The sequence below is a fragment of the Crotalus tigris genome, unplaced genomic scaffold (assembly GCF_016545835.1).
Source record: "Crotalus tigris isolate CLP2741 ecotype Arizona unplaced genomic scaffold, ASM1654583v1 scf7180000024450.1299024, whole genome shotgun sequence".
NCBI lineage: Eukaryota > Metazoa > Chordata > Lepidosauria > Squamata > Viperidae > Crotalus > Crotalus tigris.
The window spans coordinates 461,641-484,941 of NW_024100619.1; the positions used below are offsets into that span (position 1 = coordinate 461,641).

General features: G+C 38.8%; 1 protein-coding gene across 4 annotated transcripts in view; it reads left to right on the forward strand.

Moving 5' to 3' along the window:
* Positions 1 to 23,301, forward strand: part of DUSP8 (dual specificity phosphatase 8) — a 105,740-nt gene that overhangs the window by 76,500 nt on the left and 5,939 nt on the right. For 3 of the 4 annotated variants that reach the window (XM_039332134.1, XM_039332136.1, XM_039332135.1), the window contains exons 4-6: positions 19,637 to 19,803; positions 21,026 to 21,185; positions 22,611 to 22,734. In XM_039332134.1, the coding sequence (XP_039188068.1) occupies positions 19,637 to 19,803; positions 21,026 to 21,185; positions 22,611 to 22,734 (451 nt within the window). Of the gene's footprint in view, positions 1 to 4,784; positions 5,287 to 19,636; positions 19,804 to 21,025; positions 21,186 to 22,610; positions 22,735 to 23,301 lie in introns of those variants that run through there. The other variant, XM_039332137.1, reaches the window with a different exon arrangement.

The window sequence follows — 23,301 nt, forward strand, 5'->3', positions numbered from 1 at the left end:
GATAAGAGGAACTGGGTTACCAAATATGGGCAACCACTGGACAGCAACACACATTGAGGGGGAAAAAAATAGCTTAGTTACCATCTAGTAGTAATTCAAATTTTTTACAGACCTGATTTGGTAGCATTACCCTTTACTATTTGGCTGTTTAAATATTGTGCCATTTGGTCTAGTTCCAAGAAAGTACAATCGCCCCTTCCTTTACAGGCAGTTTGGTAGAACCTGATATTGAATGGGTTATATATTGTAGGAAAGTTGTAAACTTGACTCACAAACCCAATAACTTAAAATCATACAACATACCAAGCAAAAACTGAAGAAATGACCTTAGCTTAATATCAGACTTTTTCACCACACTATTTTTGTGAATCCCATAGTCATAAAAAAGAAAGAAATTCTATAGGAGAATGGGGATGTAGAGTTCCCTCTATCTGTTTTAGAAGTCATGAATGCAGAAAGTAGGATTTTTCAATACTTTGCTTTAGTTTCAAAAAGTGTCAGCAATTTATTAAAACAGATATGTCTGTTTTCAGGACCCTTGTTTGAATGATTCACAACAGGTTCTGGGTTTGTGCTCTTGTGCATGCCAAAGCACCTTTTAGGAAACTAATCCTAAACCATTATGCACTCCTAGTAGAAGAAAAGCAAGAGGCAATTCAGAAAAATAGAAAAGAGGCCTTAAAGGACAAACCATTAAGTCATGCAGACTAGTAATGTCTATACTAGTTTTCACCAATTCAGTGTCCACCATATATTTTCTACTTACCTCATCATCCTGGCTTAGGAATCATGCTGTATGCCTTTTATATATGTGTATATATGTATGCATGCTTGGGGGATTTTGATCTATAATATAGGTCATAGGTTAGGAAAATTGGACTGTACAGATTTTCCAGTCCTTCCTATCTTATCTAGACATGTGGTGCTTTGTATTCTCTATCACTAAACTCCAGCCTTACATATACAGCATTTTAAAATTCTCCAGTGTGACATGTTACAATTATGTCCTTTGTCCATACTGAAAAGGAGTGGCAAACTCAACACATCTGGAGACCAGAAAAGCACATCTAAACAATTATTAACTGCACAATTTGAAGAAAGAGTTTATCATTTGCTTCACAGAGATGCCAGCAAGTCTGAATCTGGGTCTATATGCAAAATATGTTCAGTAATACCGAATTTCTGACTAGGGCTAGTGCTGACAGTTGGATATAGACCCCAGGACTTTTAATACTTTGTTAACTTTATATACAGTAAGGTGCTATGATATATTTTCTATCTTTGGAATAAATCCCTTTTTGTATTTATATCACAAATATGGACAGTTTTTCTTCTCACACATAATAGAAAAACTACAATTATTTAGTGGATTATAATTGTAATTTTTTTCATATACAAATACTGGATGTATGAATTGCTGATAGTAATTAACAATTCAGTGTTTTTAAGTATACTACTGCACTTTGATACAGAAAGCAGCGGCTGATGTGGAAAGGGGTAGTTAGGTCCATATTCATTAGCTGAGAGAGAACAAAATGGTTCCTTTTCAGTCCTTTTGTTTGTACGCCAAACAAAAATCTCATGGACTCTCACATTAAATATTACTTATTATATTTCTGAACTGCCCAATTTTGTCCAGTTCTTTGAATGCTGCCCTATTTGCTTAGTAATATAATATACAAAATACAATGCATAAAAAACCATTATAGAAAACAGCACAGGGATTGAGATAAAATTAATGTCAGAAATATGAATTATTATTTAGTGTATATTATTATTTAGAGTATATTTAGCGGGGGGGAAGGGGATGGTTCTGCACGAGTGGCACCCTAGTGCATGTGTGCCACTCGTGCAAATGGAGCATGCCTGCTACTTGCGCAAGGGGGGATGCACGCGCATGTGCACAGTCACCCACTGCTTCGGGTGGCTCGGTTTTGAATACCTCATGGACCAGTAGTGGCCCGCAGGTTGGCAGACAATGTCAGGGAAATCTGCACAATGCAGTCCTGACAGTCTAGATTTCTAGTTCATTCTGTTTGGCAATTGCGCATCTATTCTTGGTGCACAGCGGAGCGAATTAGCTTTACAACAATTAACTAGTGGCACTCGGGTTGCTGGGTTTTCCAGATTCCTCCACCAGTCTCACCTTGCCTTGGTTCATGTCACGATTCCTTGCGTCCCGCCAAGTCCAGCGCTGGCTTCTGCTCTCCACACACATGAACACCAGCTAGGTTTTTCCCCTCCAGAGTGGTACCCTACATTTCAGGGGTCTTCAAACTTGGCCTTTTATGACTTGTGGACTTCAATTCCCAGAATTCCTCAGCCAGCATGCTGATGAATTCTGGGAGTTGAAGTCCACAAGTAATGAAAGAGCCAAGTTTGAAGACCCCTGCTATATTGCATTCTTTTGAACTGTTAGATGACTACAGTAGACTACAGTTCTGTGAAGTTTTAACAGAATGCAAAAAGTTGTTTAAATGCATAGAGTATATAGGTAGACCTCAACTTAAGATCATAATGGAGACCTATCTATTGTGGTTTCAAGTCATGATATTTGTAAAGTGAATCATCACAGGACCACAAATTCATCACAAAAGATTTTACAACCTTTCCCCCCCCCCCGTGGCAGTTATTAAGCAAATTCATTGTTCACTATGGGATGTTTTTGCTAAAAATTCAAAGTAAGCATCAGGTTTTGGCAAAAACGTAAATTGTAAATTATGCTGCAAACTTCCATAAATGCAGGCCAGTTGCCAAGTGCCCAAAATGTCATCACATGACCAGGGGACAGCTGTCAGAACTTCAGATCTTGGTCATAAATACCCTTTGGTGGAGAGGTGTGTGTGTCCATCATAACTTTAAATCATCACAAGTTCAGAACTTCCTGTAAGCATCAGGACAGAAAGCATTATAATTTAAGTGCCAGGCAGGATTACAAAATATTATCTTGCAGTGTCTAGAAAGCAAACCATTTCTGCAACCATGTCTGCTCTTAGGAACCTTAAACACCCAAGATTAGATTGGCCTCAGCCCTGCCAGATTTCCAAAATATTTAAAGACCTGGATAAATCTCCAGATATGGATGTTGAGAAGTTTGCTAGGTTGGTTTTTACCTTGGTGGTCATTAAAGATTTTATTTTCTGTTGTTACTTTGCATAGTGTTTTTATCCATTTATAACTGCCCATAGTGACTGTGGTGAGATGGGTGGTTACGTTAATTGATTAAAAAAAATAGTATAATAAGAATGCTGTTCCACAAGTGGGGCACAACAACTTAAAAGATTTTTTTCCTGATGGCTTCTTACCTTGCTTGATTTAGTAAGCATGTCTCAGATAAAGATACCGGCTGACAAATGCATCAGTTCATTACTTACAGAAAAATTTGGGCCCTAGAGTAGAAGGGCTTCAACTATCCAAATTTCAATCTTGAGAAATCAAGTAATTCGTGATAAAAGCCATTTTGTATTCTCAGATACATACTAAGACTTTGTTTAGCTTTTTGTGCTGAGATGGCTTTGCATGTTGGACCCTTTGTAAGTTCATGTATTAAGAATTGACCTTGATCTTTCAGGTCAGATTCAGATGAGGAAGTATGTGTCAGTGCTAAATTTCTACAGGCTGGCCATCCTTCTAATCACGTTCCTCTGATACACCTGATGAGTTTCTGTTTAAGGCAGATGATTTGCAGTATATCAGATATGAATTTTTATGCAGAATGTGTTGTTTCAGAAGTTTCAGAATAATAGACTCTCAATCATTAAAAATGAGTCCGTATATAGAGTTCAGTTGATAATACTAAATGTAGGTAACATACTTCTAACTGCATTTTTAAATATGCATTTAAGGAAAGTCATATTGACCAACCAGTCAATTTGAATGGGGCTCACAAATGAACCAGAGGGGAGTGAATTTGTTGCCCCAGTTTGTGTCCTGATTAAAATTTCCCTAAAAGGAAAGTGCAGTTGGGACGCAAAGGCTTCCCTAGCTTAGAGTATATCCTGAACCAGCATTTCTGCTTTTTTTTTCTTTTTTGATTGTTTAAATTATGCTCTCATTGTCCTGGAACAAATACCAGCTTGTTTTCAGTATATATTATGTAGTACATAGTTTTGGAATGTAGAGGAGAACACGATTAAAGACTTGATTATAGCTGTTGGAATGTTTGAACGCATTGGTATAAATTAGTTCAACACTCCTGTAATTGGAAAAGGGAGGGGATAATAGTGGACAGTAAAGTTGGAGCTGTGTACTGAGCAGAATCTAAGATTTGTGATAGAGAGGAAAAAGTGAAATGTCGTACAGCTGAAAAATGCTAGTGATTAAGGCACCAGGCTAGAAACTAGGAGACTGTGAGTTCTAGCCCTGCCTTAGTCATGAAAGCTGGGTGACTTTGGGCCAGTCACTCTCTCTCAGCCCAACCTACCTGCCACCTTGAGTTACTTATAAAAATAATAAAAAATTTAAAAAACCCATAAATAAATTGTACTAAAGAGTATGCTGGGAGCTATTAGTTTGAATGGACTCATCCAGGCAAGATAGCAGACAGTTTTGCCACGCTTTCGTTTGTGCTTTGGAACGTGCAGCAAATGGATTAGCTGAACTGCACCATACTCCCCATATCGCTACAAATATATTAAATTGTCAGAGCTAAAGAGACTTGAGTTTATTCATCTTGCCCTTACCAGCTGCTGTTTGTGGCATTTTGGAACAAGAGCTGGAATCAGATGGGGGGGGGGGAAATGGGATGTTGTCTCTTTAAGCAGCTGAGCAAACCATATGCCAATAGCGTAGCTCTTGAGTTAAACTGCATGTCTGTGTGCTGAGTAAGGAATGTGGTTGCATGCCTGACCCGTTAGCTATGACTGCTCCTTGGTGGATCGGCTGTTGCTCATGTGCTGAGCTCATTCAGGCTCGCTGGAGTTGGCGCTGCGCATACACAAGGGGCGAAGTCAGGAGGAAATTAATCCTGCTGAGAAGAAATATTTTTGTCCGATTACCTTCCTCTTTCCCTTTTTAATTTCTCCTCAGAGCTGGATCTGTGGGTGTCTCAAGCTCTCTCTTTCCCTTTTTTCGGAAAGAGGAGGCTTTCTCCCCCCCCCCCCCACCAGCAGCTGTTGTTTGGCGAGGGCAAGAGATAACTCTGGGAAAGACACAATCCAGCTGCCTGGATGCCTTTGGATGTTATGATTGCTTCCTCTGAGGACCAGACCTGGCCAGACATGCACAAGGGGCAGATGAAGTTGAAAATCAGGGTCAGGCGAATGAAGCAAAGCAGAGACATACGAGGTTGGTCTCCAGGATTATTATCCTTAAAAGAAAGGCAGCGATGTGCATGAAAGTGACTGGAAAAAGAAAGTGGGGGTGGGTGGGTGGGTAGCGTGGAGAGCTTGCTTAGTATGGACTGTGTGCTGGGGAAAGAGGCAGATTGAAAGCTGGCATCTTGCACTTTTAGAACTGGGTGAATATCTGCATTTGGTTGTGGTAGTGGTGGGTACAAATGTCCATTGTTCCCTTGGGTGTGCAGATACACGATACGGGCAGCAACCCTAAGCATGCTCTAATGTCTTTCTGAGGAAATACGGTCTGAATTGGGTTGGCACCATGAGGCAAAATAAACATACATGTATATCTAATATATAATATACATACATGCATACACACCCACAATTGGGAAATGTGCTGATTGTTGCTGTTTCCTGCAAGAAGACTGTGTGAGAGTCAGTGGGCATTTAGCGATGAGGACTCTTTTAGATTTTGATTTAAGGAGGCTGGAACTTTTTCTTTTCTTTTTTTCCAAAAAGCAAGGTTAATTTTGTAATTGACTGAGACACCTCAAAACAGGAGTGCAAAGGAAAGATCCCAAGAGAAGGAAAACGGATCTCTTATGTAATCTACCACATGTTCCTTTCTCCTGTGCTCTCTTCTTTAGAGGTCACTGTCAAAAGGATGTGCAGATGGAGGGTGGGGTAGATGGAAGAGACAACAGACCCTGTGTTACTATCCGCAGCTTTGCATCCAGAACATTTTCTTTGTTTCTTCCTATGACTGATAGCATTCGTTCTCTAGAAGAATTCTTCAGCATGTCCATAATAGCTTATTATTTGCAGAAGGGAGTGAGTGCAAAAAGGGGTGGAAAGCAGCCTTTTAAACATGTAGAGTGACCTACTTTACCAAGTGGTGAGACAGAGAGTTTCTCCATCACTCTTTACGAAAATGGAAATTCTCCTACAATGCTTGACCTTTTTGTTTGTCAGTTTGTTTTTAATATTATGTCAGGAAGGGCATAGCTCAGAGATGGTGTCATTAGTAATAAGGCATTTGTGGTTATGACACATTTTTCTCTGCTTAGAAGCTGTGAAGCTGGTCTAAGTAAAATACATGAACCAGAGGAAAATCTGGATCAGCAGCACATAAGCATTGATTCTATTAATATTTCATATTGTTGCTTTTTCAGACTGATTTTCTAATTGTTATATACAAGCCTTTGCAGTCAAAAAGTAGAGTTGGCAAAAACTCAGAAAAAAAAATTGACAGGTTGAGAATTGTTATACATTTTTTTTAATTTTTCTGCATATAATTGAAATTACCTGTCAGGAATCCTATATACTCACTCGTGAACCAAAATGATTTCCTAATAATACAGCTGATATTCTTCAAATTTCCTGGTTTACAACTCTTACTGTAGCCATTGGAGGGCATCATATTGGAAAAAAGTATCCTAGGTTATTCTTTCTAATTAATACAGTCACATCTGTTTGCATCTGGCATATATTTTCTCTCAGTAAGAGGAAAATTAGGCACCTAAGAAGGAAATTCCTATTATGCTTAGGTATGAAAGGTGACATTATCATTTGGATATTATTTGGGAACCCTGATGAAATTAGGTTTCTTATTCTTTTGGGTCCATGTTGGGATAATTAAGGAGTAATAATTTCTAATCTGTCAAATGGAAACAACTGGTCTTACTTCTTAAGTATATAAATAAGGAGAAGTTACGTAGAGACAAAAAAGAGAAAGGTATATTCATAGTGATGTGTGGATGGAATAAATGTGTAATTGCTTTTAAAAAAAGTCTGCCTTGGATGAGATAGAAATGAATGAGACTTGAACTGTGGTGCTGCAAGGTGGACCTTGATAGCATGGAAAGGGAGATCAACTGATGTGCCAGCACATTTAAGGAGGAAGAGGCCAGATAGCAGAGATCTAGTAAGTCTTTTGCTGCAGTAAGAGCCTTTAAATAGGAGTCTGATGTGAAATCCTAAAGCCATTGAGAGCACAGCATCAAAAGAAGCGTAAGAGCAGCTTATGTATTTTTTTTCCAGAATCCCTCTTATCTGCTGTTAAAAGGTCATGGTTAAACAGCAAATGTTCTGGCTTGCACAAGGGTAGGCAATGAGACTGCAAGAGAAATATGCTGAGCATTCTCAGTGCCATGGATAATACAAAAAAGGATATGATGAAGAATCAGTGCAGCAGGGGTGACCTAATCAAGCTGATAGTGTGAGCTCCATTTGAGGTTGGTTTGAGGAAGGAAGCCAACTCTGACACGCTAATCCTATTATGAAGGGGAGCAGGGGAAATGGTGCCAAATGCCATTGCCCCATGCATGGTCTTAAGTGGCCATCTTTTGGGCCTGATGCATCCCAGTCACCCTGTTCAATTCTGACTTAGCTACCCATCTTTATCCTGACTGCAGCATACTAAGCAAAATGGTACATTTGTCTATCTTCTCTTTTTAAATCTTTTTTCTTTTTTTTCTTTTGTGTCGCTCCTGCCTTTCTCCTTAAAATCTAGGCAGAGGGGTGGGCGAAGAAGCAACACTTTCCTGAAAGACAAATCACTGCTTTTTCCAACTCGTTCAACTAGATCAGAGAGGTTTGATAGAAGGACGATTGATTCACATGATTTGTATACCACCCTATTCTAAAGATTTCTAAGAAAAGCTTTGTGGGTTTTTTTTTTTTTTTAAGGCGGTGGGTTTTGCTGGTGACCAAAGCAGACAGCTTATGACTGCTTTGTGTGGGAACAAAAGAACCAATCTGGGCTGTTGTCTCACACTCAGGAGACTGAGTGGCAAGCAGCAGACTCTTTAGCAAAAAGGAAGCTCTCTTGTGAGGCACCCTGCAAGATTTTCAAAGGCTGAGTTCATTGTTGGCCATGCTTATAAGAAAACATACAGAAGCTTCTTTTAAGCAAGTGGCAGCTTCTTTCTCTCTCACCCCCCCCCCAATCTTCTAATTAAGATAGAGATGCTGGAGGCAATATGAGGTCAGAGACTGGGGTTTTCTCAGAGATTTACAACAGGAAGTCCAACCTCCCCATGTAGTCTCTTCCTGATCTTCCAAGAAGGCACCAAATTCATTCTTATACAATTGAAGGGGGGGGGTTGCCTCTCCCCCTCTCCTTTCTGTTTTTGACATTTGAGGAGTTGCGGGTTTTTTTAAAACTACCTTCTACACATTGAATATATAATTCAAATATGTCAGCTTTGTATCCTTAACAAAAGTGCTTGCCTAAAAAAAAACCCCGATTCAATTATAGGAACAAGAATCTTACATGCTAAATAACCTGGAATATAATCTGTGGTCCGCCTTAATATTGTACATCTACCCACCCACAAACACCCATACAGCATATAAGATTCCTTTCAAGACCAAAGTCTTTTAATTTAACCTCTACACTTATTTCATTACGCTTATACTTATTTCATTAGTGTAGAGCAGTGGTTCTCAACCTGTGGGTCGGGACCCCATTTGGGGTCGAACGACCATTTCACGGGGGTCGCCAAACAACGCAGTCCGCCATTTTTTCCCCCTTTTCCTTAGCTGTGCTACTCCCTTTTATTCTATTGGCTTTTGAAAGCCAATAGAATAGACTCTCTTGAATAGAGTCTAATTCTATTGGCTTTCAAAAGCCAATAGGAATTGTCCAGGCTGTCTCTGCCCTGCTGAGCCCGCCAAAATTCCCATTCTGCAAACGGTGCTGCACCAGTTGAGTAATCCTCGACTTATGACCGGTTGAGTAGTCCTCGACTTACAACCGGTTGGGGGTTGCGGCATTAAAAAGGTTGAGAACCACTGGTGTAGAGGATGGGTATTCTAACATTGCATGTATGAAATAATTCATGCCTTTGTTCTATACTTCATCTGAAATAAATACTATGTTCTTCATTGAAGTAGATTGTTTCCACCCTTCAAAAATCATGCACCTGGGTGAGGGTGGCAGAAACAGGTCTTTCCATACATACAACACTAAATATCGTAGGAGAGTTTATAAGTTTAAACCAAGAGGGGAAAATCTGTGGTTTCTGGGTCATATTATTTCTTGTCCTTCATTTCATCTCCCTCTCCCCCCTCCCCTGTTTCTCTCTCTCAAACACACACACACACACACACACTTTGTTCAGAATAAAAATAGCAACACAGTAAGGAAAGGTAATTTTTTAAAAAGCAAACAGGCAGTATTTGTAAGACGTGATCAGCATTGGCATATCCCCCATAAGAGAGATACCCTTGAGGCAAAACTTTCCCTCTCATGCCTTCAGCACTGAATGCTTTAGAACCCTATGAACATGTCGGCGGCGTACTTTGATCCCGATTACTGATCAAAGAGATTAGGGATTATTCATTGGAACTGTTACATAGGAACCAACAATAAACATTGCTTTCCGGTGCATAAAAAAAATTATTAATGGCACTAACAAACTGGGAGAAAGTTGTGGAAAGATGGAGATAAACTGATCTCAAAATTTAGCTGAATGGGGTTGCAACAGTTCCAGTCATGTGTCTTTTTGAAAAGCTGCAGATGCTGCTGAGAAAACGGCATGTTATCACAGAGGTTGGCTACAGCTTTCCAGCTGGGACCTGGGTTGGCCTGAAATCTTCTTAGGTATATTTTAGTACATCTATTTTTCCCCCCCCTTTATTAACAGAATTTATATGGCTGCTCAACTCACTCACGGCGACATCTGGTGGCTGGTTGATGTCTATTTTATCATCCAAGCTTGCCTAGAAAGTGGATTTGGCATCCATGGGGATCTTGCATCTTTAGAGAACAAAGACAAGTGCTGTATTAAGTCACGATCTGCAATGAAGCAAAGGATTTGATACTACTTGAGCTAATGTTTTAGCCTCCAAGAAGAATATTAAGCTTGAATTATTGTGAGCTAACTAAATCAGAGTAAATTGTTGCTACTTCTGGCAAGTGAAGTGCCTTTTTTAAAAAAATGTCCATTGATACTTGATGGGTGGCTGACTGCTTGCAGAATATAGAGGGAAATGCAGTGACTTTTCAGTTAAAGAAAATCAGTGTAAAATGCATCCCTATTAAAAAAAGAATCTAAGTTGCATAGGTTCTCTTTATTTGATACAGCATGAAACAGAAGGAAGGGTTGGAAAGATATTGTTCTCTAAATGTGGTAGACTGTGAATTGCAGGCTTTGATCAAGTGCTGACATAGAGATCACACCCGTAATTGAACAAGGTTCGTATGGTTTGGTTTTCAATTAATTCAGAACTGATGTGCAATTGGTTCATGCTACAATGCAGATTGCAAATAAATGTACTGATGCTAAGCTAACTCATGGTAGCTAATCAATGGAATTTTCCTATCAAGAAAAACGTTGATATAAATTAACGTACTTAAAAAAAAGTCACCAGATAAATCTTACAAAAGAAAGGTGCTTCCTAGATATGTGCTTTATTATACTAACATGCTTTGCAAAGCTCTTTTTTCTTATATTAATTTGAGTTTTACTCATGTTATTTTAATGATTTGAGTTTACAATAACTATTTGCCAACAGGTCAATAGTTGGTATTTACCTGTGGTTAGAGATGAGGACACAGAATGTACCAGCAATGTATTACCAGGTTCAGTTGGGAAATATTGAATGATCTTATATTCCTGTTTTATGTTGTTCAATTACGGTACCTAAATTTTGCACTCTGTTCATTCTCAAGTTCACATTTTCACTACTAGCCAAACAGCATAACCATATATTTACTATTCGGGAAGTAGATATTAATTGTCCCAACAAGGATCAATTTGGGCAGTCATCTTGCTCAAAGGCCTTGAATATACATAGAATAAACCAGCCCCCATTCTAAATGGAACCTGTCACGTATATAGGCATCAGAAGAGTTGTTTGATCTGATAGGTTGCAAGTTCAAATGTGATGATTTTTACTTCATAAGTAAGAATTGGCATTTGGCCCTTGTTTGTTTGTTTGTTTTATTTTTACTTTATAAGTAACTCAAGGTAGAGAACGTGCCAAATGCTCTTTCCTCCTCCTATTTTCCCCACAGCAACCCTGTGAGGTGGATTGGGCTGAAAGACAGTGACTGGTCCAGCTGGCTTTCATTTGCTCCTTTGTTCTTTTTCACTGTGGACTTTTTTACACTAACTCATACTTTTTGTTACATTCATTATGTTACATTCAGAAATATGTCTAATGAAGGGTTGTTAAGAAAAATTTGAAACCACTCTTTAATCCTGATTCCAAATTTTGGTGAGCCTTGCCCATTTTGCTGTTTTGAAAAATGTTACATTGACCTGGAGAACCAGGCTCAAAATACCAAAATCAGCACATTGCAGCAGGATAGGGGAGAGGTAGAAGTGAATGTTCTGCTCTTTGTTACAGCGGTATGACGTTTCTGTGAGGCTTCATAAAGTTCTGTGAAACACAGTTTGTTACATGAAACTAACATTGTTGGGTTTTTTTGCAAGAAATGCATGAAAAAAATCTTTTAAACCAAAGAAGTCAGCCCCAAAGGTGCTTTTTCAAAAGGCAACTGGACTTTATTTTTCCTAGAAGATATTTCGCTTCTCAGCTTGTTTACCTGCAGATTTCTTTTGGCTTTAACCTAATTTCAAGACCCTGTGAGAAGAGATCACTTTAGATTTCTCATCAGTTCAGATTTCTTTTTAACCTTGATGCTTCATCTGGTGTATCAGAAAGAAAAAGAAAACATATCAGAGAGAAGATCCTCCTATTTTTAACTGAGGCCCACCTAAAGCTTCTTATCCTCAGCAGCCATGCAACCCCTATCACACTATCTCTGAGGGAATGTGTTTTTTCTTTCACATTGAATGTTCCTGAATTGATTGATCTGTGTAAAATGTTCAATGCTTTAACATTAATATGCCCAATATATAAAACACAAGGAGGAATAAAACCAGGGTTGGATGAGGTTCAGAAAGAAAGATATATATTTAGAAAAAATCTATCTTAGGTGGGTATCTTAGGAGAAAAGTAGAAAATTTAACTATAGGAAAAGTGTGATCCCAATTGCAGTTATAAGTCGAGGACTACCTATACAAATCCAAAACATATGGCAGGTACATGTTGCTTGTAGTATGTACAGTGAGAGCTTATGAACTAGAGACAAAGTCCTTGTGTGTCCAATCACATGGCCAATAAAGAATTCTCTATTCTGTTCTGTTCTGTTCTGTTCTATTCTATTCCATTCCATTCCATTTCAATATTCTCTTTTCACAACATAAGCTGACTTGTATGCCTGTGATGGATTTTGCCTCCCCAGCTAAATTGCCTTGACTCCAAGATCTGATACTGCAAATCCTTTATTTTTGGGTTTGCTCTTTTTAAAATAGATTGAATATTTTGCATCACAAACATTGGCTTATGTGTAAAAATGTAAAAGCCCACATTCTTTGCCTTGGTTGTTAATGTGCCTTGCAGACACCATGCTCTCCTACTTTCAGGCTTATTTTGGTAAATGCAAGGACAGAAAGTTTATTCCTGACTTAATTAAATTCAGTGGCTTGAGGTTACAAGCAGTAAATGAAAGGCTCAGAAAAGGATTGTTATAAGACTGTGACTGCAAAGGCACCAAGTGGGTGGTACATTCAGTCTCTATCTAGTGTTGTCTACATCTAACACAGTAACACACACAACTAACATACAAATTCCTTATTATTTCCTCTTATCTACTTTGAGAGCAACATTCCTTGTAGGTTTTCCAATGTTAAATAAGCCCCGTATCTTATGCTCATTTGTGGTCATTTGTACTCTATATTCACCCAAGAAACACATAGCTCTTGTAGGGAAGCATGTCTCACACAAGGAGGAGTGTTTACAAGGTTTCTGGTTCAAAATTGTCTCTTGTACGCAAGCCTTCCTCTCTGTTTCTATTCTTTATGTTGATGGAAACAAGGAATGCTGAATACCTCAATGCTGGATGTACTGTATTGTAATTGACTTAGTTTTTTGCTTGTGTAGTGCTAATGTAAAGATGGTAAGAAGTACTTTAGAGTGCTAGTTTAATCATGTTGTGGTTCAGCTAATAGGCAGATTGCTAGTGTTTTTGTTGGCTGGGCTAGATTGTATTTTATGCATGTGCAAATTACAAGTAAACATAGTGCCATGAGCCTTTCTATTATGGTTTTAAGAGATAATGTACAAAATTATTGTTTATGGTTGCTGTGATCAGTTCAAGCAATTTTCTTGCTCCAGTGCAGACCAAATGAAATGCTATGGATAGTACAGTAAATAGCCTTTTGTGTAACCATATACATTGTCAAAGCAAAACTAAGAGTTAGGAAGCTATTAAGGGTTGTACCTTCTAAAAGGATACCAGACTACAAAAGGCTGCCTCACTATCCCTAGGATTCTTTAAGGTACTTAAAAAGGGAAGTTGCTCTTGGGTGTGTGCAGTTATGTCATTCCGCTGATGAAATGGCATCCACCAATAAAACAAATGCTTCCTACCTCTCCTGCCCCAAATCTGTAATGGCAGGTTGGAGAAGTCTTCAGAGCAGATTTGAGAAGGGAGGACAAAAGGAAATAATTTTTTTAAAAAATATATTAAATAGAATACTCTGTGAGTTCTCCAACTTCTAAAGTTGATAATTCGATAAAACATTTCAAACAACAAAAAAAGAAGTTCACAGTTGCCGTGATGTGTCCCACCTTTGGTAATATCCAGGTGCTTTCTAATAGATGGAACCTAGGTAGACAATCAAGATTTCTCTTCATGCTATATTCCATATCTACTTACATCCATTCTGTTTATTTTCAACTTGCCACAGTGCAAATACAGGTTAGTGGTTGACTGGGAATCTTATCTAAAGTGTCAAAGAATGCAGCAGCTTTGATTCGGGATTCTGGACAGGATAAGCCAGTGTTTCCCAAACTTGACAATTTTAAGGCATGTGGACTTCAACTCCCAAAATTCCACAGCCAGCAACGCTGGCTGTGGAATTCTGGGAGTTGAAGTCCTCATGCCTTAAAATTGTCCAGTTTGGGAAGCACTGGGATAAGCAATTAGTATCTTGCCAGGTTTCAGACAAATTTCCTACCAGAGGGAGGAACTACAAGAAACCCAAGAGCTGCTTCTACCCACACTGTTCCACTTAGGGATTCATTCCCTCTCTCAATTCCATTCATGCCAAGAGAATGCCATTCCCAAACCAGATATCCTGCCAAAGAGTCATAATGGTAAAAGGAACTGCTTGTTATATTTTCCTCCCTTGATTTCAAAGTAGAAAGGCAGCTAGCCTTTATTGTAAGCAAAAGCCACCAGTCTAATCAGTAAAACCCCAAATCATAATATCATTTTTTTCCACCTGAACACAAAATCCAGAAGTAGTTTCCAAGTAGAAACAAAAGTACTTGTGTTCTTTTCTTTGATCAGCACAGTCAAATTGGCCATCTCTGCTAATTCTATCCGCATTTGCAACCCTTCGTCCATGGTAGGAATCGAGGCATCCTTCCACTTTTGTGCATAGAGCAATCTTTCTGCTGTCACCATATATAAAATCCTAGGGTTTTTTTTTTCCTGATGGACATGATGAAGATTGATCGTTCTTGAGTTCTGAATATTTGGAATGATTTTTTGGGGGGGGGAAAGGAGGTTGATCAGCAGAAAGAGGGAGGGTTCTGTATAGCCTGCTTTGCATCATTTTTGCTGCTAAAATCATCTCCTCCTTGCAGCATTAGATCAAATCTTTCTCTAAATCCACAGATCTGACATCAGTACTGCTTTGCCCTGGCCTTGAGGACTAAATCAGTTAGAATACATGCTTTCTTCTCTTCAACAGACTAAATTATTTATGTTGTGATATGCTAACAGGTAGAACAGTTGTATTGTGCTAGGTACAATATGGCTTCTGTTAGAAATGCATCTGGAATGCTTCCATTTTGACTGCTAGTCTGTCATCTTACATGTGGTGCAAGTAAAAGGGCAGAAATACATGCATCTGAGTGTACTCCTCTGGTGAAACGGAATGCAAAAGGCAGAGGGGCAATAAATAGAAGTAACCATAGCTCATGGACACCTGCACTAATCTCATTTCATTCATTCTGATTTAATATCCTGGTTGAGGGAATGATGTCATGGGAGAGGTAGTGCTGCACAAAGCATTAACTCTCTGCATCTCAAATTGACAAAGAGATCCTGAAAACTCAAATTTCAATATTTTTAGTAGTTATCTGGTCATAGAGGAAATATCTGTCAGTTAATAGTGGACTTTTTGCTTGTTTTCAGTCTGATACTTAACTGGAAAAACAAACACTGTTAGATCCGAATTAGGAGTTAATGTAAGCCAGACTCCCACAGCGAAGAGTTCTAGGAAATGTAGCTAAGGAGCGTGTGAGCAGTTTAAAAAAAAGGGAGAGGAAAAAAAATGGAAAAACATGAATCAGATATTACGTTTTGCTCAAAGGATCTGATCAGAAATGAAATCCTGCCCTCTCTGTCTAAATACCTTGACCACCCACTCAGCATATAGACTCATTTTTCTAATTAACCTACACTAGGAGCTGCTTAATTGGCCAGTTGCCAGAGCTTGAATGAGAAAAGATCTTTTTATGTACTTGAGTAGGAGCTGGAGAGAGAGAGTAAAGGAAGGAAGATGCTGAAACACTGCCAAAGTGACATGGGTCTCTGTCAACTATACAAACCCAGCTTCTGTACTGGCTGTGAATCAACCAGAGATGATTGATGATGGACAAAGGAACAAGATCTAAAATTATGGGATCAGTGCTTTGAAAAGATCCTGGGAGTGATTGGTTCATTCCGTAATCTTCAAATGGTTCTTCAGGGATAAATCTGTCATTAGGTGTTCCTCAATTAGAAAATACGTGCTTACCTGAAACAAACTAAAAAACTCTTTTATAAGTGTGCAAAGATGGGAAAGTCTTGGATGTGGTTTAGATCCATAACTTTCTACCTTTTCAGACCTGGGACACATCTTCAACTCAGGAACACCTTGCAGGACCATTTTTCTTTATATTTTTAAAGTCCTGGATTGGTATAACAGGCGCAGACCTTTGTGTGTATGCGAGAATTGATCCATTACTTGAAAACTTAATATTATATTCTCATTTCTTAGCAGATAGCAGTTAGTTCAGCATGTCTAATCTGAAGTGATGCTATAACACACATGGAAAAATGGCCATCAATTTTCTGCAATACAGCAGGCTTTCCTTGATTAAAAAATCAACACAGGAATGGTTTCTAACGGTGAACATTTTTAAAACCATTGCTCAAAGCTACTCTCTTGACTTAGACCCTCTTAAACCAGGATATAACAACACTGGCAACTGTTCAGTCTGCTGTTTCTCAGATGACAAATCTCACTCACATGTGACTGCTAAAGATTCTCAAGAGGACTATTTATAAATGAAGAGTAAAATTATCCCTCAAAGCCCTGACCAAATTCCAGTCCGGGTAGTTTATTTCCTGCCTTCCTAGAATTACACACATGCACACAAGCTTACGGTCCACCTCCCCCCTGCAGATTCCTGTATTTTATTTTATTTTATTTTTTATTTTATTTTTTGTTTTATTTTATTTCATTTTATTTTATTTTATTTTATTATTTTACACTGTCTGTCTGTCTGCTACTTCCTATCACTAAGATAGTCAGTTGTTTTGTAATCAGTTAAAAATGTGCAAGCTGGAACAAACCTATGCTGCTTGCTCATGCATTGGGAATAGTGATCTGTAAAACACCGAAAGCGTAATGTCAAAAAATAACATGGTGCTCTCTAGAGAGACTTGGGATTTTTATTAGGTAGCATAGATTCTGTAAATAGTTGGAATCGATGGGTGATAAACAGACAGTCTTGAAATTGGCTTTTGGAAAAAGGAAAAGCAACAGTGAATGGAAAATCCAGCCATTGTTATTACAGTAAGCACTGAAAGAACAAAGTGATTAATGCATATGATAAATGAGCTAAGTCATGAATCTTAGGTTTAAAATGTGGATTTTTATTGGAGCATGCAATATATGCAAATTGATGCTTTGTCTTGACAGAAGCATTGTTGTAAATATCCCTCATCTCTTGCTTTAGGAAATACAGTTATTTATCAAAGTCTAAGTGTTTTCCCTTGTTGGTTTATATAATTCTTTTCAAGTATTTATCCACAAAAAATAGTTTCTCCAAGGATCCAGAATTCCTATTTGAACAATATGCTATAAGTCTGAAGAATTCTAGAAAATACTTACTCATTCTTTTGAGAGAATTTGATTGATTCTTACTGGATTTAAATTTATTAAAGTTGTTTTTAGAACTATAGAATGTAGGTTCGAGGTTCATTTTTCCAGTTTGTTTTGTTGATTTTTAACAATCTGGCTTAAAAAAAGAAGAAAGAATTGTATCCATTTGAGTTTTGATTTTTTTTTTAAAAAAGTGCGTGAACGATAGTGGCACAGTGATTAGAATACAGTATTCAGATTGATTCTGCTTGCTGCCAGGAGTTCGATCCTCACCAGGTCAAGGTTGACTTGGCCTTCCATCCTTCCAAGGTTGGTAAAATGAGGACCCAGTTTGTTAGGGATAATATGCTGACTCTGTAAACCCACTTAGAGATGGCTGTAAAGCACTATGTAAAGTCTAAGTGCTATTGCTATTTACTAAATAAATGTAAGTAGAATATAATTATCTTCTAATAGTCACAGTTCTCCACCAATTTGTGGTGTATATATCTGAATTTAAAGAAAAAAAACACAAAATAAGTATGGAGGAAATAAAAAATAATGTAAGGGAATTGGATTTTTCTAGTAACATTTGTATACGTATTTTTAACAATTTCAAAATGATGTGGAAAACGGATCAAATGAACTAAGGAGGGATGAGAAACTGAAGTTAACAATTTAATTCATCCTTCTAACCATACTTTCTTTGCTTATTCTCTTTCTATTTTTTACATTAATATTTGTTTAACTATGTTTCTTAACTAAGTAATAGTTTGGTAATAGTAAGATATGAAGTAGGCGTATGAAATTCTGTTTCATGAAATAGAGTTGTAAGAAAACAAAAGAATATTACTCACGTTGACAATTTTTAGCAAATAGCAGATCAGGAAACTTTTAAGAGAGATGACAACGGACACTAATGAAATACTGATCCTGGAACAGCTACTCCCCATTTAGCAACTACCTTAGTTAGCCATCATTTGCAAATACAATGGTAATAAATAGTAGTAAAATAAATTCATGCTCCAACCAACGTGCGCGCTTATAACCACATTTCTGGACCTGACAATCAGAAACACTGGAGTCAGAGTAACCCTAGTGTAGATTGCATGAATTTTATCTGAATGAGCTGGCAGCAACCACCAACCTTTGTAGCAACCAGCAATCTTCTCCTCTGTCTCCGAGTTATGTGTTCATGTAGTGACCATTTCATTTAATGACAAAATCTCTGGAACAGATTGCAGCGGCTAAAGAAGGAGACAATGTAGTAGGCAAGTGAAAAGGAAAGTTGAAGAGTGTGGGAATGCAACACATTGACAAAGCCTAACACCAGGACAGCTATAGCAATATCCCCAAGAGCCATACTTGCTTCTTAGCTAGGAACAGGTACATTCCCTTTGTAAGTTGCTTGAAAAAAAATCTGTCACCAAAATCAGTTATTTGCTTTTATATGCATGTCTAATGTTTTTATAATTAAAAGACGCTTGCTCCTGGGAAGGAAAGCTATGGCAAATCTAGACAGCATTCTAAAAAGCAGAGACATCACCCTGCCAACAAAAGTGCGTATAGTCCAGGCCATGGTTTTCCCAGTTGCAATGTATGGCTGTGAAAGTTGGACCATAAGAAAGGCTGAGCGCAAAAGAATTGAGGCCTTTGAACTATGGTGCTGGAGAAGACTCCTGCGAGTCCCTTGGACTGCAAGGCGTTCAAACCGGTCAGTCCTAGAAGAGATCAACCCCGACTGCTCTTTAGAAGGCCAGATCCTGAAGTTGAAACTCAAATACTTTGGCCACCTGATGAGAAGGAAGGACTCACTGGAGAAGGGCCTAATGTTGGGAAAGATTGAGGGCAATAGAAGAACAGGACGACAGAGAATGAGGTGGCTGGATGGAGTCACTGAAGCAGTAGGTGTGAACTTAAATGGACTCCAGAAGATGGTAGAGGACAGGAACGCCTGGAGGAATTTTGTCCATGGGATCGCGATGCGTCGGACACGACTTCGCGATTAACAACAATAACAAATGTTTTTATGAAAGCTAAGGGCTGTACTGCCAAATAGTTCCACAGATAGAAAGTTTAGTTCAGTACTGAAGTGATAGGTGATTAGAATGAGTGTAGAATATTACAAGTAAAATGCAGTTAATGAAAAAGAAAATATTGCTCCTAATTCCTCTTTCCTTCCTTTCTTTCCTTCAGGGGGCTTTGCCACCTTTTCGTCTTGTTTCCCAGGACTCTGTGAAGGAAAACCAACTGCCATCCTGCCAATGAGTATCTCGCAGCCATGCTTGCCAGTGGCCAATGTTGGCCCAACACGCATCTTGCCTCACCTCTATCTAGGTTCCCAGAAAGATGTCTTAAATAAGGTACTCTGTGGCATGGAGGGAGCTGGGCTTGTCTTGTAGAATCTGTATCTTCTTCTGTAAAGGCACCAAGAGTCGTTTGCTCCCTGTGGGCAATCGTACATCACCCAGTTGAACAACAGTCTCTCTCTCTCTCTCTCTCTCTCTGGACCTCTGAAGGGTGCAGAGAGAGAGAGGCTTCATAGGCTTCCCTTGAAGCATTAAAGGCATTAGCAGTGGGAATATCAGGATGGTGAGGCTGTCCCTAAGAAATGTTATGTGAGGGGAGCCAGTTTTGTATTGCCAGAGTACAGTGCCAGCCAGGCTAAAGAACAACACTGACCTCAGCTTTTCCATGTCCAGCCAGAGGATGAGGTATTAGCCTTGGCATTCAGCTGTGACTGATGGTAAGTTGAGGTGCCAGAGAGTGTAGGCAGCACAGCCTACATCTGCAAGAAAAAATCCTTTGAGAGGGCCCCCAAATGCATAAAGATGGGCATTGGGTAGAAGAGAGGGAGGGAGCAGCACTGTCTTTCAAAAGGTGCCAGAATGCTTTGGCTATGATAGGGCTGCAGGGAAGAGAGACTAAGAAAGAAGTCATTATTACAATATCAGTGGGCATGTATCCTAGGCAGGAGGGAGCCAGTAGCGTATTTGCTCACAGGGAGGTGGGAGGAAGCATCTAAATTAGAGGTGCAGAAAGAAAGAAAATAACATTTTATACAGGGAGTAGAAAGACACAAGAATGAAAAAATGCTAAGAATGTAAGCTTGGGAGTTTGGCTGGCTCCTAGAATTTGAGGTTGGGGTTTATTGCCCAGGGACTGTGGAGAAAAAAATGGTAATTCAACAAGAGGAATATTGTGTTGCTCTTGACTTGGTTGGTGAAGGTGCAGCTCTTTGTTATGACAAGAAGCTGCTCAACAATTTTAAACTGGTGGCTAAAATACATAGAAGCCCTCTATGGCTACAAAACCTGATGGTAGACAGTCTAGTAGGAGATACAGTACAAGTGAGAAAGGAGGAGAATGTACTAGGAGTGGAAAATCTGTAACCTTCTCAACATTGTCAATGTGTAATTCCTTGCCTCCTTCTCTTTGGCCATACTGACTGTGGCGTTGAGAACTGTAGTTCAATATCTTCTGGATTTCCACTGCCTCTTAAAACTAGAGCATAATCTGGAAGAATAGGGGAGAGGATTCTGCACTCAATGACAAATGTAAGAACTTAGCTCTTTTTTCCTTCAGGACCTGATGACCCAGAATGGGATCAGCTATGTTCTCAACGCCAGCAATTCATGTCCCAAACCAGATTTCATCTGTGACAGTCACTTCATGCGCATTCCAGTCAATGACAATTACTGTGAGAAACTGCTTCCTTGGCTGGATAAATCGATTGAGTTCATTGGTAAGACCAGACTTATTGGTAAAAAGCTCTTGAAAAAACATGTTTTCATACCTTTTCAGTTTCTCTGCTGTTGTGGCAAATGATGACCAATTTGCTCAGTTCCCCCTCTCCCGTTCCATTGATCCCATATTTTAAAGATCTACCGTGTGCAAAATACCAGCCTGCCTTTGGAAGATGGACCTTCTCCCTTGCACAAAACAAGTTCCTGGTGCTGATGGCCAGATGATAAGGCTGATGTAAATTTGGATATCACAGAGGAACAATTAGTACTACTTGAGACAAATACTGCTCCTTCCTTTGATGAATATGCTTTTTAAACTTCAGAACAGCCAGGCTTATTCAGATATTATTTGTTAAACAACTACATATGTAGAAGAAATAATTTATTTCTTAAGATATAGAATGTAAGCAGTGCTTCAGATTGTCTGTGAAAGCACTCTTGATCATCCTGGTACGTTCTGGAGTATTGAATCAACTCCCATAGTTCAGAGCCAGAATGACCTTTAGGATTTAGGAATGTTAATATCCAAAATATCTACAGGATGGATGGATGAATGAATGAATTAATTAATTAATTAATGAAACATTTGTAAACAATGCAGATATTTGTTGACTTGTTTAATTGATGCTATGCTTAAATAAATGAATTCTGTGCCCAGATTTTTAATCCAGGCTTTATTTATTTGTTCCATAATTTTTATCATGTCAAAGCAACACAATTTGTTGCAAATGATTGTCAAATAGACAGCCATAGTCCAGGCTGTAAGAATCAAATCACCCCCTCATAAGGGACGAGTGGACATATTTGCCTATTTGGTTCCTTTAAACTATTTTAAATTTGCACTATGCAAGTTCTCTGATTCCAATATTATATATGGAATATACAACTGGATTACAACAATCAGATTCCCTCTTCTTGCTGCAAGCTAAATGCAAAAACTGGGTAACCAGCATGAGAAGCACAGTGAAACCTAAACCTTAATTTGCAACAGTCCATAATTTACCTAATGACATTACTATACAAATGATGTGATTTGCATAAGGATGTCAATAAACAAATGATGAACTATATGGCCCTATGATGCCATGGTGTTCAGCTTACCAGAGTGACCATCCCCCCACCTCCCAATTAATCAATCAAAACAAGGTTTCACTTAAATTAAAGCAAGTTTTGGCTTAAAGCATCCACCTGTGCAGAGATAAATATCTTGTTCATATGGTTTATTGCTTTTTCCTTCTGGTCACCAAGGGAGAGCAAGGTTAGTCTGCAGCAACAAAGACAACAAGGAAGTTTATGACATATTTAAGATTTCAGATTTGGTAAGATAAGCTTTTACTTCACCGAATCTGAAATGATCTGAAATGAGTCTTGGTAGTCTTTAAGATGTCTTTGCTTGAAGTGACCTCTGCTTTCTTGTGCTGCAGATAAGGCCAAGGTTTCTAGCTGCCAGGTGATTGTGCACTGCTTGGCAGGCATTTCCCGATCGGCCACCATTGCCATTGCATACATCATGAAGACCATGGGCATGTCTTCAGATGATGCCTACAGGTAGGTTTCTACAAATTTCCAGAAGATGCTGATTCTTTTTCCTTTCCAAGGAGAATAGTTGGCTGGCTGGTTCTTCCCCACCCACCCCCACCTTCCCTTCTCCCCTCCCACCCAATCCTCAAAAGCTCCTTAGGACAGGTTTTATTTTTTTTAATAGCTGTTTTTGAAGTCAAGCTTTTTTTTCTCTATGTCCCCCCACAAAAAGACAAGTGGAGCACATAAAAAAGAAAATAATACCATAAATGTTATGCCTTTTGTGAAGCTCTAATTCAGTGGTTCTCAACCTGTGGGTCGGGACCCCATTTGGGGTCGAACGACCATTTCACAGGGGTCGCCAAACAACGCAGTCCGCCATTTTTTTCCCGTTTTCCTTAGCTGTGCTACTCCCTTTTATTCTATTGGCTTTTGAAAGCCAATAGAATAGACTCTCTTGAATAGAGTCTAATTCTATTGGCTTTCAAAAGCCAATAGGAATTGTCCAGGCTGCCTCTGCCCTGCTGAGCCTGCCAAAAGTCCCATTCTGCAAACAGTCCTCGACTTATGATCGGTTGAGTAGTCCTCGACTTA